Consider the following 17,552-nt stretch of genomic DNA (forward strand, 5'->3'; position numbering starts at 1 on the left):
TGAGACGGGTCCAGTATACATTGGATCCCTTTTCTGACATGACAGCGGACACCGATACTGCAGAAATGCCGTATGAATGGGGACGATCACCCAAACGCCCAGTGATGGATATATTCACCATGAGCGGATGATTATTCCCACAACATGGCGGATATATCCATCAGGAACTATAATTGTCACAGACAGCCGCGCGTCACTGCTAGAAGACCAAGGACCAATCAGAGCGCTCCCTGGTCCAGACAATACACTTGTGGGGTTCTGTATATATAATGGGGTCACTTGTGGGGGTGCAGTATATATAATGGGGTCACTTGTGGGGGTGCGGTAGATATAATGGGGTAATTTCTGGGGGTGTGGTGCATATAATTGGGTCACTTCTGGGGGTGCAGTATATATAATGGGGTCACTTCTGGGGGTGCAGTATATATAATGGGGTCACTTCTGGGGGTGCGGTATATATAATGGGGTCACTTCTGGGGGTGCGGTATATATAATGGGGTCACTTCTGGGGGTGCAGTATATATAATGGGGTCACTTCTGGGGGTGCAGTATATATAATGGGGTCACTTCTGGGGGTGCAGCTTTACAAGATGAAGTGCAGCCTATAATTTGTATAATGATTTCCTGAAAGCCTAATGGCTCTCCTCCCCTCCCCTCTCTTCCCCTCTCCTCCACTCTCCTCCACTCTCCTCCCCTCTTCTCTCCTCCCCTCCCCTCTCCTCCCCTCTCCTCTCCTCTCCTCCCCTCTCCTCCCCTCTCCTCCCCTCTCCTCCCCTCTCCTCCCCTCTCCTCCCCTCTCCTCCCCTCTCCTCTCCTCTTCTCTCCTCCCCTCTCCTCCCCTCTCCTTTTGGGTCCCACCATGTGACCATGGTACCAAATATGTCCTAAGCCGGGGGGGGGTTGGATTACCGAACATGGGACGAGCAGCTCCATAACATATCGGGGGCATTTCCTACTTTTCAGAAGTGATGAACAGGAAATATGTCCCTCAAATGATGGATTTGTGGATTTTTATCACTGACTTTGTAATAATTCCTGCCAAAAAACCATGGTGTTAAAATACTCACTGTACCCCCTAGTAAATACCTTGAGGGGTCTAGTTTTTAAAACGTTATTATTTTTTGCATTGTAAAAAACTTACAAATGATATTTTCTTACTTTTTCTATGTACATGAAAGACGACGTGTGACAAAAAGAATAATGTCAGAATTATCGTGATTTGCAAAACGTTACCAGAATTATTCTCTAATAATGTCAGACACCCCCGATATAAAATACAGGCCGGGTCTATAAGGGGCGTACAGACCTAATTGTCTTGGTCCTTAAAGGACAACTGCAGTGGTATGACACTTATCCCCTATCCACAGTATAGGGGATAAGTGTTTGATTGCGGGGGGTCCGACCCCCCTGAGATCTCCCTAACGGGGCGCCGCCATTAGCGCTCATGGTGACGTAGTGTCAACCTAGAGGTCGATGGTGACGCCCCGTCTCCTCCCCGTCCCCATACAGTTCTACAGCACGAACGCTGCCTCCCTGCCTCTCCCATAGAGATGTATGGAGGAGGCGTGCCGGCTGCAACATCATGCTGCGGCCGGAACGCCCCCTGCACGGGACAGCCGCGGCCCCGTACAGGAGATCACAGGGGGTCCCAGCGGTCGGACCCCCCGCGATCAAACACTTATCCCCTATCCTGTGGATAGGGGATAAGTGTTAATCACGCTGCAGATGTCCTTTAAGGGGTTAATCTGCTTAAGCACTGTGAGGCTCTGCCCTTGTGTGGTTTCTGATCTCCTGGATGATCCTGTTGTTCCTTATTTTGATGACTCTGACCTGTCCGACATCCACTCTGGTTACTGATCCTGGTCCTGACTTCTGACTACACTTCTTTCCATTCTCCTGACTTGGGCTTTTCCTTATTACCTACTTTTAACTCCTGATCCCTTTCTGTGTATCTGTCCCTGGATTCTCCTATTGTTTGTTATTTTTGTATTTTCCATTATTATAATAAAAGTGATTTGTTTTGCACTATCATCTCCATCTGGTTTTGTGGTTCCTGACATTACACAAGGGCCATGAATCCGGATGATGCAGACAATCCACCAGCACCAAACATTTTCACTATAATGGATCTGCAGGATCAGAGGATTGAGCAATTGGCACTTGTAATGCAGACGCTTTAGAATCGTACGTCTCCCCTAGAGCCTCCTGTGCCTCAACCGGCAGCCACCTACCCTCCTGCTCCGGCAACTATTTCTGCTGCCATAGAAGCCATTGCCTCCTGTGGGTTTACTGGATCTGCTCCGCTTCCCCAGCATTATGGGGGCGATCCTAATGAATGTAGAGGCTCCCTGAACCAAGTGGGCATTTATCTGGAAATGGTCCCGCAGTCCTGTCCTAATGATAGAAGTAAGGTAGGATTCCTGATCTCCCTCCTTACTGATAACGCTCTATCCCGGGTGAATCCTCTTTGGAGACTGATAAACATATTATCTACGACTACAGAGACATTTCATCTCCCTGTCCGTTCTCCCTCTGCGGCAGAGCAGCTCATGTCCATGTAACAGGGGACGAGAACTGTGGCCAAGAATTCAATAGAGTTGTGTATTGTAGCAGCAGAAGTGTGCTGGGATAAGGAAGCGCTGGTGGACACGTTCTCTCGTGGACTCTCCGATATTATACAAGATGAGATTGTGGCCTCCTGGATCATCTGAAAGGGTGAAACCAATGCAGCTCAGGACCACCCCCCTTTCCGTGGAGGAGAAGGATTATAGTAGGGGGAGGGGATGTGTCTTTATTGTGGCCCTTTGCTCGGATTATGCCAAACCTGGTGAGGAAACACTTGGGGTCCTGCTAGGGACAGATATTGGGTGGGCTTTCTTCATCCCCAGAGTTCCACAAAGACAAAGCTATGATTAGGATTATCCTATCATGGTATATTTCCTCTGTGGTCACGCAGGTCCCCGTGGTCTCCAGTGCTGATGGGTATTTTGATGATGTGTTTGTAGCCAAAAACTCTATTCCACTACAGCTTTGGGTCCTCTGGCCATGGGAGTGATTTCTAGAAGACCCTTACAGCCCCCTCACCTTATCCATGATACAGTTCCCTTGTCTGTGGTGTTGGGGGCACTTTACCAGGAGACCCTCTAGTTCCAGGTGATTATCTCTCTGCATTATCCTGTTGTGCTCGGTTCTTTGTTTCCAGAGACATAATCCTCGTTTGGACTGGGTCACAGCTGTGGTTTGTCTTGGTCCCCTCAGTTTGCTTCTACCTGTATATATAGATCGGTTTGGTTGGTTTGTATCTCCTCGGTCTGTCGTATAATTGTACACGACAAAGATCTTCTCTTCCTAAAGTATGCCAGGAGTACCACAATGTGTTTGATAAGATGTAGGCGGGGGGGGCACTACCTCCCCACAGACCCCATGATTGTACCATTGAGCCTCAAACAGGTGCTATACCCCCAAAGGGCCGAGTCTACCCTCTGTTTGTGGCAGAGAACCAACCCATAGAGGAGTATGTTACAGATGGACTGTCCCAGGGGTTCATCCAAAATCCAATTGAGGCCCCTGGGATTGGTGAGTTGAGGCCCCTGGGATTGGTGAGTTGAGGCCCCTGGGATTGGTGAGTTGAGGCCCCTGGGATTGGTGAGTTGAGGCCCCTGGGATTGGTGAGTTGAGGCCCCTGGAATTGGTGAGTTGAGGCCCCTGGGATTGGTGAGTTGAGGCCCCTGGGATTGGTGAGTTGAGGCCCCTGGGATTGGTGAGTTGAGGCCCCTGGGATTGGTGAGTTAGGGCCCCTGGGATTGGTGAGTTGAGGCCCTGTATCAATCGCAGGGGCCTCAATCACATTACAGTCTTATCCAAAGTAACTTATAGAGAATCTGACCCCTTGTTCTCCACACTAAAGCCAATATACGGGGTTATAGTGGGGTAAACAGCTTTACAAAGAGGGGTCACTTACTCACATCCGTTTAGTATATGCAGAGTTCCGGCGCTGTAATCTTTAGCTGCATTGCTACGTTGCGAGAGATTGTTCTGTATTACAAACTGGAGAAATGTGAATTCCACGAAGGTCACAAACGTTTTCCACCCTGAAAGCTGCCGTCACCACAGCTCCCATCCTGGGTCACCACAACCCAGCTTTCCCGTTCATACGATGCGTCTGAGACAGAATAGGTGTCTCACCTTCCTACCCCAGAGAGACCATTTTATCCTTATAGCTTTCTTACCAGGAATCTTTCCTCAGTGGCCATCATTTGTCCCTCAAGGAGTGGCCGCACTTGTCTGTGGGTACTACCGGACCTATTCTAATTCTTATGGATCACAAACACTTCATTTACCTCCCTGCGGCCAAATGTTTATCTCTAGGACAGGCTAGGTGGGCTCTCTTCTTCTTCTCCCCATTTTATTATGTGTCTCCTTTCTTCTTGGCATTAAGAACACTAACAAATTGCGCTAGATTGGTAAGATTGGTCCCAAAAAAAACAAGCTCTTAACCCCTTAAGGACCAAGCATTTTTCCGTTTTGGCACTTTCGTTTTTCATCCTTACATTTTAAAAATCATAACCCTTTCAATTTTGCACCAAACAATCCATATGAGGGCTTATTTATTTTTTTTAGCCACCAATTCTACTTTGTAATGACATCAGTCATTTTACCCAAAAATCTACAGCGAAACAGGAAAAAATATCATTGTACAACAAAATTGAACAAAATTGTAGATTATGGGGGCTTCAGTTTCTACACAGTAATTTTTTTGGTAAAAATTACCCCTTATCATTATTCTGTACGTTCATACGATTAAAATGATCCCCTACTTATATAGGTTTGATTTTGTCGCACTTCTGGAAAAAATCATAACTACATGCAGGAAAATGTATACGTTTAAAATTCTCATCTTCTGACCCCTATAACTTTTTTATTTTTCCACGTACGGTGCGGTTTGAAAGATAATTTTTTGTGCCGGGATCTGAAGTTTTTATCGGTATCATATTTATTTTGATCAGACTTTTTGATTTTTATTAATTTTTTTTATGGTATAAAACGTGACCAAAAATACGCTATTTTGGCTTTGGATTTTTTTTTTTTTACGTGTACGCCATTGACCGTGCAGTTTAATTAACAATATATTTTTATAGTTCGGACATTTACGCACGCGGTGATGCCACTTATGTTCTTTATTAAAACAGTATATATATTTTTTTTAATGGTAAAAGGAGGGGGGTGGTAATTAAAATTTCTATTAGGGAAGGGGTTAAATCTATTAACTTTATTATTATTATTTTTTTACTTTTTTTATGCAGTTTTATAGCCCCCTCTAGGGGCTATAAGATTGCATACACTGTTCAATGCATTGCCATAGGAATTCATTGATCATTGTTTTCTGCGCTTGATTGCTCAAGCCTGGATTTCAGGCTTGGAGCAATCATACGCCGATCGGACGGCCGGGAAGAAGGTAAGACACCTCCCACTGTCCTCTCAGCTGTTAGGTACACCACCATTTCACCGCGGCGGTCCCGAACAGCTCCGCTAAGCTAGCCGGTATGGATTTCTCCCATTTTAGATGCCGCGATCAACTAACTAAAGGGTTAATACCACACATCAGCCCGATCAGTGATATCCGGTATTAGCCGCGCGTCCTGGTGCTGATAGCAACCAGGTCCCAGCAGTCATGAAGCGCGCTCAGCTTGTGAGCGCGCTTCACAGATTGGGAGCCGGCCATGGACGTAAATATGCATCCGTGGTCGCTAAGGGGTTAAACCCATAGTTACATAGTTACATAGTTAGTATGGTTGAAAAAAGACATACGTCCATCAAGTCCAACCAGGGGATTGAAGGGAAGGATGTAAGGGGATAAGGGAAAGGGATGTAGTTTTATAATTCTGCATAAGCATTAATGTTATTTTGTTCCAGGAATGTATCTAACCCTGCTTTAAAGCTGTTAATTGTTCCTGCTGTGACCAGTTCCTGAGGTAGACTGTTCCATAAATTCACAGTCCTCACGGTAAAGAAGGCGTGCCGCCCCTTTAGACTAAACCTTTTCTTCTCCAGACGGAGGGAGTGCCCCCTCGTCCTTTGGGGGGGTTTAACCTGGAACAGTTTTTCTCCATATTTTTTGTATGGGCCATTTATATACTTATATACGTTTATCATATCCCCCCTTAAACGTCTCTTCTCAAGACTAAACAATTGTAACTCCTTTAATCGCTCCTCATAGCTAAGATGTTCCATGCCCCATATTAGTTTAGTCGCGCGTCTCTGCACCCTTTCCAACTCCGCAGTGTCCCTTTTATGAACAGGCGACCAAAACTGAACAGCATATTCCAGGTGAGGCCGTACCAATGCTTTATAAAGGGGGAGTATTATGTCCCTGTCCCTCGAGTCCATGCCTCTTTTTATACATGACAATATCCTGCCGGCTTTGGAAGCAGCAGCCTGACATTGCATGCTATTTTGTAGTCTGTGATCTACAAGTACACCCAGATCCTTCTCTACCAGTGACTCTGCCAGTTTAATCCCCCCTAAGACATACGACGCATGCAGGTTATTAGTATACACAGCCCCCCTCTATATACACAGCCCCCCCTCTATATACACAGCCTCCCCTCTATATACACAGCCCCCCTAAGACATACGACGCATGCAGGTTATTAGTATACACAGCCCCCCTCTATATACACAGCCCCCCCTCTATATACACAGCCCCCCCTCTATATACACAGCCCCCCCTCTATATACACAGCCCCCCTCTATATATACACAGCCCCCCCTCTATATACACAGCCCCCCTAAGACATACGATGCATGCAGGTTATTAGTACCCAGATGCATAACTTTACATTTATCCACATTGAACCTCATTTGCCAAGTGGATGCCCAGACACTTAGTCTATCCAAGTCATCTTGTAACCTATGCACATCCTCTATAGACTGTACCGTGCTACAAAGCTTGGTGTCATCTGCAAAGATAGAAACAGAGCTGTTAATACCATCCTCTATATCATTGATAAATAAATTAAACAACAGCGGGCCCAGTACAGAACCTTGGGGTACACCACTAATAACCGGGGACCAATCAGAGTACGAATCATTTACCACCACTCTCTGGGTACGATCCATGAGCCAGTGTTCAATCCAGTTACAAACTAAAGTTTCCAAGCCCAATGACCTTAACTTACCTGTCAGATGTCTGTGAGGGACAGTATCAAATGCTTTAGCAAAATCCAGAAACACTATATCCACAGCCATTCCTCTGTCAAGGCTTCTACTCACCTCTTCATAAAAGCAAATTAGATTGGTTTGACAACTTCTATCCTTAGTAAACCCATGCTGGCTATCACTTATAATACTATTATCCCCTATGTATTCCTGTATGTAATCCCTTATAAGTCCTTCAAACAATTTACCCACAATGCACGTTAGACTTACCGGTCTATAATTGCCTGGCGAAGACCTAGAGCCCTTCTTGAAGATTGGTACCACATTAGCCTTGCGCCAGTCCCTTGGCACAATACCAGACACCAGAGAATCTCTAAATATCATGAACAAGGGTACAGATATTACTGAACTTACCTCTCTAAGAACTCTTGGGTGTAGTCCATCCGGCCCTGGAGATTTGCTTACATTTACTTTACTTAACTTACCTTGTACCATCTCTACATTAAGCCAGTTCAATACATTATATGATGTGTTACCAGCACTGACCTGTACATGATGTGTTACCAGCACTGACCTGGCCAATGTCAGCTCCTTCTTCCATAGTGTATACAGAACTAAAGAACCCATTCAGTAGCTCCGCCTTCTCTTGATCGCCTGTGACAACCTCCCCATTATCATTATTAAGGGGTCCTACATGCTCTGCCCTTGGTTTTTTTGTATTTATATATCTAAAAAAATATTTAGGATTAGTTTTGCTTTCTTTGGCCACCTGTCTCTCATTTTGAATTTTTGCTGTTTTTATTACATTTTTACAGATTTTATTAAGCTCCTTGTACTGTTTAAATGTTATAGCTGACCCATCAGATTTGTATTTTTTGAAGGCTATTTTTTTGTTGTTTATTGCTCTTTTAACCTCATTTGTCAGCCATGTAGGATTTAGTTTTAATCGTTTATATTTGTTCCCCTTTGGTATATATTTAGCTGTATAGTTATTTAGAGTTGATTTAAAGATGTCCCATTTACCTTCTGTATCAGTATTTGAGAACACCTCCCCCCAGTCTATGTCCTGTAGTGCAGCCCTCAGCGCAGGGAAATTTGCCTTTTTAAAGTTATATGTTTTTGCTTTCCCCGTCTGTCTTTGTTTTCTACATTTTAAGTGAAAAGTAACTATATTGTGGTCGCTATTACCAAGGTTTTCCCGCACAGTTACATTACCAACCAGCTCTGCGTTGTTGGAAATGATCAGATCCAACAAGGCATCACTTCTTGTTGGGTCCTCCACAAACTGGCCCATAAAATTATCCTGCAATAAATTTAGGAATTTTCTCCCCTTTGTAGTTTTAGCCAACCCCCGGCCCCAATCTATATCTGGATAGTTAAAATCTCCCATTATTACCACTGTACCTGCCCGGGCGGCCCTCTCTATTTGTTTATACAGCCGACCTTCTATCTCTTCAGTGATATTAGGGGGTCTGTAAATTACACCAAATATTATTTTTTCAGTATTTCCCTCCTTTTGTAATTCTACCCACAGTGATTCCACCTCCTCAGAATCATCACACACTATGGCATCGTTCACACTGACTTTCATACCACTTCTTACATACAGACAGACTCCACCACCTTTTCTGTTCATTCTATCCTTGCGAAACAATGTAAACCCCTGCAGATTGACAGCCCAGTCATGCGAGGAGTCCAGCCATGTCTCAGTGACCCCAACTATATCAATATGTTCCTCCAGTATCAAGGCCTCAAGCTCCCCCATTTTATTTGCTAGGCTTCTGGCATTTGTGAACATACACTTTACATTTCCATTAAGTTTTACACATATAGTCTCACTAATGGGATTTTCAGAGTTATTGGGGTTAATGTTATTATTTGAGTTATAAGGGCTAATTGTACTATTTAAGTTATTGGGGCTAATGGGATTTTTTGCGTTATTGCGTCTAACGTTGTTATTTAAGTTATTGGGGCTAATGGGATTTTTTGAGTTAATGGAGCTTATTGTAGTTATTGAGTTATTGGGGCTAATGGAATTTTTTGAATTATTGGGATTACAATTTTTCGGGCTACATTTATTTTTACAGCTGGTTTGTAACGCATGAATCTCCTTATCCACTGTTCTTAACCTCCCCCCACAGGACTCCTCTCCACCCACCATTATGTCCTGACCCCTCTCTAACCTATCCATCCCACTGTCTGCTTTCTTTGCTTTATTATCCTCCCCCCACTCACCTAGTTTAAATACTCAGCCACCCCTTCCAGGATTCTCTCCCCCAGCACAGCAGACCCCCTTCCATTCAGGTGCAAATTATCCGTAGAATAGAGTTTGTACCCCAATGAAAAGTCAGCCCAGTGCTCTAAAAACCCAAACCCTTCCCCCTCACACCACGACTTAAGCCATGCATTTAACTCCCTAAGCTCCCGCTGTCTTTCCTGCGATGCGCATGGCACAGGAAGTATTCCAGAGAACACAACCTTAGAGGTCCTTCCCTTCAGCTTGGCACCTAGTTCCTTGTAATTATTCTTCAAGGACCTCCACCTACCATGTATTCTGTCGTTGGTTCCCACATGGACCACGACAGCTGGGTCATCCCCAGCCCCCCCTAGTAATTTGTCCACCCTTTCCACCACATGCTGAACCCTGGCACCAGGGAGACAGCAAACCATTCGGTTGAGGTGGTCTTGGCGACAAATTATTCTATCCGTCTTCCTGATTATAGAGTCCCCTACCACAACTAACTGTCTTGGCCTACCTGTGTTACCATCCCCCACACTACTAGTTGAGCTGTTCCCCCGGCTATTAGGGAGAACAGTATCCACTAGGGTTGCCATCTCTGATACTGAGGCCCTCGCATCATCGCCCAACTTGGCAATTTTACTTGGGAGATCAGAAGCAGAAGTGACCTTCCTTTTCCTTGCCCCCTTTCCAGTCCCTCTAACTACATTAACCCAGCTCCCTACTTGGGCCTCCTGGCTAGTTTCTCCAACCTCCATTTCTACCCCACTAACTGCTTGCTCTGTAAGATTGTCAATCGCCCTCAATGTTGCATTTTGCTCCTCTAGATCTCTAATACGAGCTTCCAGGTGGGCAACATGCTGACATTTGTCACAGCGGTATTCACCCTGAAGCTGCTGCTCCAGAGATGTATACATGTGGCACAATGTGCACTGAAGAAAACCTCCAATCCTGCTGTCCATATCCTTGGTGACAAACAGCTGTTATTAACTATTAAGAAAAACTACTTTTATCAACGGAGTGTAATACTTACAGTTACAGTGGGTCCTGCTTACAACTCCTGCTTTCTAAACTCCTGCTTATAAAACTTCTCAGATGTCAGTTAATCAATTAACCCCTCCCCCAGGTGTGCTACAGACAGGAGGAAAAAAAAAATGCAAGGGCTATGCAACCGCTGGAGACACCCTGTTTGGAAAACAATGATCCACAGTATACTTAGCACATGAACTTCTGCGTATAAAACTTCTCAAATGTAACACTTAATAATACCACACTTTAGAATAAAGACCCAGCTTCAGCTAGACTCAGTCAGAGCAGGATCTACCAGTGTAGATGGAAAAATAAAATGTTATTGCTATGAGGAAAAAATGAAAACACAAAAGCTTAAATGTCCTGTGTTGTTAAAGGGTTAATACTGATAATAAAATCTGTTATTCTCTGCAGATTCTTGTACCAGGAGATCAGAGGAGAATCTTATATCTTCAGATTATAAAGCAGATGATGATATCACACAAGATACATATGAAGAACATTCCATTATCCCAGATACACCCTCAGCCCTTCACAGCCAAGATCTGTCATCTCATCCTTATATACAGGTCCTGTCTTCTCAGTCATCACAGGATGTTCAGCAAAATAAAGGTCACAGAAGAGGTGTTAAAGATAAAAGAGCTCAAAGAGGAAAGAAGCCATTTTCATGTTCAGAATGTGAAAAATCTTTTACTTCTAAATCACATCTTGTTCAACATAAAAGAACTCACACAGGGGAGAAGCCATTTTCATGTTCAGAATGTGAGAAATGTTTTAATACGAAATCAAATCTTATTCAACATCAAATAGCTCACACAGGAGAGAAGCCATTTTCATGTTCAGAATGTGGGAAATGTTTTGCTCTGAAATCAATTATTGTTCAACATCAAAGAACTCACACAGGAGAGAAGCCATTTTCATGTTCAGAATGTGGTAAATGTTTTACTCAGCAATCAAATCTTGTTAAACATCAAAGAATTCACACAGGAGAGAAGCCATTTTCATGTTCAGAATGTGGGAAATGTTTTACTCAGCAAGCAAATCTTGTTAAACATCAAATAATTCACACAGAAGAGAAGCCATTTTCATGTTTACAATGTGGGAAATGTTTTACTCGGAAATTAAGTCTTATCGGACATCAAAGAACTCACACAGGGGAGAAGCCATTTTCATGCTCAGAATGTGGGAAATGTTTTATCCTGAAATCAATTCTTGCTGTACATCAAAGAACTCACACAGGGGAGAAGCCATTTTCATGTTCCGAATGTGGGAAATGTTATACTGGGAAATCAAATCTTGTTCAACATCAAAGAACTCACACAGGGGAGAAGCCATTTTAATGTGCAGAATGTGGTAAATGTTCTACTGGGAAATCAAATCTTGTTAAACATCAAAGAACTCCCACAGGGAAGAAGCCATTTTCATGTTCTAAGTGTGGGAAATGTTTTACTCAGCAATCACATCTTATTAAACATAAAAGAACTCACACATCTATATATTAACCAAGTACATAGGATAGTTGACAGTAATACATACTCATATATATTTATACAATATATGCTTCATCTCCAAACTTGTTATTAATTTTTAAGAAGTTTTCTTTCTTATTATTTATTCTTATATTCATCTCCGCACACTGGACTGATAATAAATGTAATATTGTCCCTGACGTTGTGTATAGGGAATGTAACGCGTCAGTGTTGTCCCCGCCCCCATCTCATTATGAATATAGAGACTTTAGTTCAAACCATCGGTGCAAAAAAAGTTCCCAGTTCAAAATTTGAGAAACCTGTTTCATGTCAAAATTTCTTTAAATCTGTTAGCTATTGCTCTGAGGTCAGTCAATTTCCCTCGGTGTGCCGGATCCCACAAATATGGGATGGACAAGGATTTACAATGTTTGGCCTTGAGCCTAGAGGCCAATAGCCTCCCCGCCTTATCCGAGTTCATGTCATACGAAGCCCTGAGTTTCCTTGCCCTCTTCTCATAATCTATGAATAAGAGTTCCTGTAGAGAGGTCCTCAGAGCCTTCAGCTTATCTATAGTAACAGGGGAAGGTATCTGTTGGTTAGTAAGTTCTGCCTGCTTGATCTCAGAAAGCAAGGAGGTCATTTCAGAAAGCCAGGAGGTCATAGCTTTTTCCTGTTCCCTCTTAACTCTGGCTCCAAGTTTAATAAAGGACCCCCTAATGAAGGCCTTGTGGGCATTCCAGATTGTATGAATGCAAGAGGGGTCATTAGCATGAATGTGGAAAAACTCAAATCTCTCAATAGTGTATTGTTATGTGTAGCATGGTTAAGCAAGAATAAATTTGTGCGCCATAGGTATGTGAGAGGGAGGCGGCCCTGTTCCTTAATCGACATAGTGATGGGCGAGTGGTCTGACCATGTATTAAGTTCTATGGCTGTATCTAGTAAAACTGCTTTGTCGACTAAGAACATATCTAATCTGGCGTAACTATTGTGGGCAGAGGAGAGGTGGGAGTAGTCCCTCACTGAGGGATGCATAGCCCTCCATATATCATAGAAAGAGGATGAAGAGATAACCTCTCTAAGGTCAGACGAGTGTACATGTGATCCCGGTGCAGTCCCACTCCTTGTCAGCCACCGCATTAAAATCCCCACAAATCACCACTCTCCCCTTCCCCATCTTCTCCACCCTGCGCAACACTTTACGGATTAAACTAATTTGGCCGTGGTTAGGGGCATATAATGTGACTATGGTGTAGAGAATGTTGTTGAGATAAGCCACCACAATGAGAAAACGACCCTTCGGGTCAGCATAGGAGTCCACTAATTGAAAAGCTACAGTATTTTTAAGAGCCACCATAACACCACATACTTTCTTAGGGGCATGAGCTTGAAATATTTGGGGGAAGAACCGATTTGTGAGTCTGCAGGAATCACTCACTAATGAATGCGTCTCTTGGGCACAGAGTATATCGCACCTCAACTTCTTAGCCTCCCTCCACAATGAATCCCAATTAAGCCCATTCACATTAATGGAAATAAACATCAAAACCATGATATCAGAATATAAAATGCATCAGCATATGAAGCATACCCGACATTAGCAGGTGAGGGATTCTCAAATACTAAAGGATAAGGAGATGATGGTCTACCTGAAAAGGAACAAGGTGAGAAAAGACATAACAAAAACAACATGGAATGAAACAGCAAGTCCAAAGTTTGGAAAACCTGCCACATTGAGCAGATGGTACCAAAAAGGGTAGGAGCACAGTTCACTTGCACCGAAGAGGACACTCAATCAGGTCGGCACTGAACCCGCCGAGCCCTCAAGTAGCAGATCCCACTACTTTCCAGTCCTGAGGAACATGTGCGGGAGCCCAGAAAGGCAGGGTCCTTAGGAAGGGGTAGATTCCACTTCAACAGCAATCTGGAGCCCTCTTCCAAATTACGGATAACATGCATAGTATTGTCCCTTTGAACAAGGAGGCGTACCGGGAACCCCCACTTGTACATGATGTTTTCCTCACGCAACACTGTGGTGATAGGAGCAAGAAGGTGCCTCTGTTGAAGAGTCGTAGCAGACAGGTCGGTGAACAGCAGAACATTGCGAAATTTGTCAGGCAAGGGCGGAGATTTTCGAGCAGCCGCCATTAGTTCTTCTTTAACGTGAAAATAGTGAATCCTTGCCAAGACATCACGCGGTACATCCTCGGATAAGTGCTTCGGTCTAGGGACCCTGTGAGCCCTGTCTATGGTCAGATCAATAGGGGTACAATGTGGGAGGACTAATTGAATAAAGTCCAGCAAATACTGTTTGAGCGCAGAAGGTGGTACAGTCCCAGGAATACCTCAGAATTTAACATTATTCCGGCGTGACCAGTCTTCGAGGTCGGCAATCTTTGCTTTAATAGAGGATACTTCATCTTCTAGCTTGTAATGAGCATCCACCAGTTCATTATGAGAGGGCACCAGTTCCCCCATCTTTGTCTCAACGTGCAATATCCTAGACTGCACTTCAGCCAGGTCCCGTTTCACTGGGTTCAACAAGTGTACATCACAATTAATGGAATGATGCAGGGCCACCAGCATATTCTTAAGTGTTAACTCTGTCACCGGAGCATCAGAGGAGGTCTGGTTAGCCAGGCAGTCCACCACTGCATATAAGGAGTCGCTCACCTCAGTGTCAGGGGGGAGATCTTCTTCTCCCTGCAGGTGCTGTCTCTGTTTCGCCGGGCTCCCGGAGGGTAGTGTAGCCGGGAAGGATGTTCCTCCACCCAAGTGCCGCTTCGCACTGTCAGGAAAGTTCGGATCCAGGGCAGCAGGGACCAAGCCAGGCACTGGAGGTGAAGGTGGCACGGAAGCACTCCTCTACCGCCTCTCCGATGTGCTGTACACACAGTGCTGGGACGCTGGAGAGCCTGGCCCCGCCGGAGAACGCGCACCGGCGCCATCTTGAGATCCGCTCAAATCAGCCTGAATGTAGAAGTCGGTCAGCCCGGTTTTGCCTCCTGCGGGTCCTATATGACATGGCGAGTCAGTGGGTAAGACTTTCGATGAATTTGCAGGAACTGTGAGGGGTGTAAGTCGCTTAAGTCGCTAGCAGTGCACGTAGCGCTCTGATCAAGCGGCCATCTCCGGCAAGCGCCAAGCCACGCCCCCCATTGGCAAAATTTCTTAAGCAATTCCTTGGAGACTTGTTCTCCTTAGATTACTTTTAGAACCTTTTAATTAGATAATTGATTTTTACGTTTTATGCTAGACGTCAGGTTTATCTGTTACTTTTCCTATCTATTTCTAGAGTTTATTATTTAGAGTTTGTATTTCTGTATTGCGGCAATATGAATATTATTGTGGTGTAACGATGATTTGTTACTATCACGCAATGCTAATTATTTAGGAAAATATGGGTTAATTTTAAAAGAATTTGTCATATAAAAAATTATCTTAGGTTTACACCGGTGTGGTTTAACCCTAGGTTGAAGGAATTTAATGAATTTCAAGATAGTGGTTCTTGGATTAAGGTTGGGGTAAGATTAATTGAACACTTTTTTGTGAAAGGGAAAACGTGCACTTTTGTAGAATTAAAAGTAAGATGTAATATCGGTGAATCCTATAGATTCAGATATTATCAAATACAGTGCATAGTGAAAGTATTCGGCCCCCTTGAACTTTTCGACCTTTTGCCACATTTCAGGCTTCAAACATAAAGATATAAAACTTACATTTTTTGTGAAGAATCAACAATTAGGACACAATCATGAAGTGGAACGAAATTTATTGGATATTTCAAACTTTAACAAATAAATAACTGAAAAATTGGGCGTGCAAAATTATTCAGCCCCTTAAGTTAATACTTTGTAGCGCCACCTTTTGCTGTGATTACACATGTAAGTCACTTGGGGTATGTCTCTATCAGTTTTTCACATCAAGAGACTGAAATTTTTGCCCATTCCTCCTTGCAAAACAGCTGGAGCTCAGTGAGGTTGGATGGAGAGCGTTTGTGAACAGCTGGAGCTCAGTGAGGTTGGATGGAGAGCGTTTGTGAACAGCAGTTTTCAGTTCTTTCCACAGATTCTCCATTGGATTCAGGTCTGGACTTTGACTTGGCCATTCTAACACCTGGATATGCTTATTTGTGAACCATTCCTTTGTAGATTTTGCTTTATGTTTTGGATCATTGTCTTGTTGGAAGACAAATCTCCGTCCCAGTCTCAGGTCTTTTGCAGACTCCATCAGGTTTTCTTCCAGAATGGTCCTGTATTTGGCTCCATCCATCTTCCCATCAATTTTAACCATCTTCCCTGTCCCTGCTGAAGAAAAGCCCAAACCATGATGCTGCCACCACCATGTGAGACAGTGGGGATGGTGTGTTCAGGGTTATGAGCTGTGTTGCTTTTAGGCTAAACATAACATTTTGCATTGTTGCCAAAAAGTTGGATTTTGGTTTTATCTGAGCAGAGCACCTTCTTCCACATGTTTGGTGTCTCCCAGGTGGCTTGTGGCAAACTTTAAACAACACTTTTCATGGATATCTTTAAGAAATGGCTTTCTTCTAGCCACTCTTCCATAAAGGGCAGATTTGTGCAGTATACGACTGATTGTTGTCCTATGGACAGAGTCTCCCACCTCGGCTGTAGATCTCTGCAGTTCATCCAGAGTGATCATGGGCCACTTGGCTGCATCTCTGATCAGTCTTCTCCTTGTATGAGCTGAAAGTAAATTTGCAATGGTCTGATACTCCTTCCATTTCAATATTATCGCTTGCACAGTGCTCCTTGGGATGTTTAAAGCTTGGGAAATCTTTTTGTATCCAAATCCGGCTTTAAACTTCTCCACAACAGTATCTCGGACCAGCTTCTCTGCACTTTAAACAGACCTCTGAGACTATCACAGTGCAGGTGCATTTATACGGAGACTTGATTACACACAGGTGGATTCTATTTATCATCATTAGTCATTTAGGTCAACATTGGATCATTCAGAGATCCTCACTGAACTTCTGGAGAGAGTTTGCTGCACTGAAAGTAAAGGGGCTGAATAATTTTGCACGCCCAATGTTTCAGTTTTTTATTTGTTTAAAAAGTTTGAAATATCCAATAAATTTTGTTCCACTTCATGATTGTGTCCCACTTGTTGTTGATTCTTCACAAAAAATTACAGTTTTATATCTTAATGTTTGAAGCCTGAAATGTGGCAAAAGGTTGAAAAGTTCAAGGGGGCCGAATACTTTCACTATGCACTGTATATCACATGTATAAATGCACTGTAGATACAACACTTTCAGGTTGATTCACATAATATTATTGAATTTTTGGTGAATGGGTTCTATAATAAAAAAGATATGACCCAAATATACCAAAAAATATTGGTGGAAATAAACAAAGAGAATTTACATAGAGTAGAAGGGAGGTGGATAAATCAATTTCAGCGTAAAAATGAAAATTTTTGGGGTCCTGTGTTTAAGAATGTTAATAGGGTTTCAATTAATAGGGATCACAGATTTATCCAGTGGAACATTTTGTGGAAACCTCACCTGGCTCCGGTTGACTTGGTGAGATTTGGGTATAGGCTTGACGCAGAATGCCCAAGATGCCAGCTAAATGAGGCAGATTACACCCATATTATTTGGGCGTGCAGAAAAATTCAGAAATATAGGG

At 43.5% G+C, this 17,552-nt stretch overlaps 1 protein-coding gene across 1 annotated transcript in view; it reads left to right on the forward strand.

The window, feature by feature from the left end:
• Positions 1–12,085, forward strand: part of LOC130298118 (uncharacterized) — a 78,164-nt gene extending 66,079 nt beyond the window's left edge. The window contains 1 exon segment of the mRNA XM_056551014.1: positions 10,841–12,085. Coding sequence (XP_056406989.1) covers positions 10,841–11,766 — 926 coding nt within the window. The 3' untranslated portion in view covers positions 11,767–12,085.
• Positions 12,086–17,552: the final 5,467 nt, after the last annotated feature.

This window comes from Hyla sarda (genome assembly GCF_029499605.1).
Source record: "Hyla sarda isolate aHylSar1 chromosome 1 unlocalized genomic scaffold, aHylSar1.hap1 SUPER_1_unloc_22, whole genome shotgun sequence".
Classification (NCBI taxonomy): Eukaryota; Metazoa; Chordata; class Amphibia; order Anura; family Hylidae; genus Hyla; species Hyla sarda.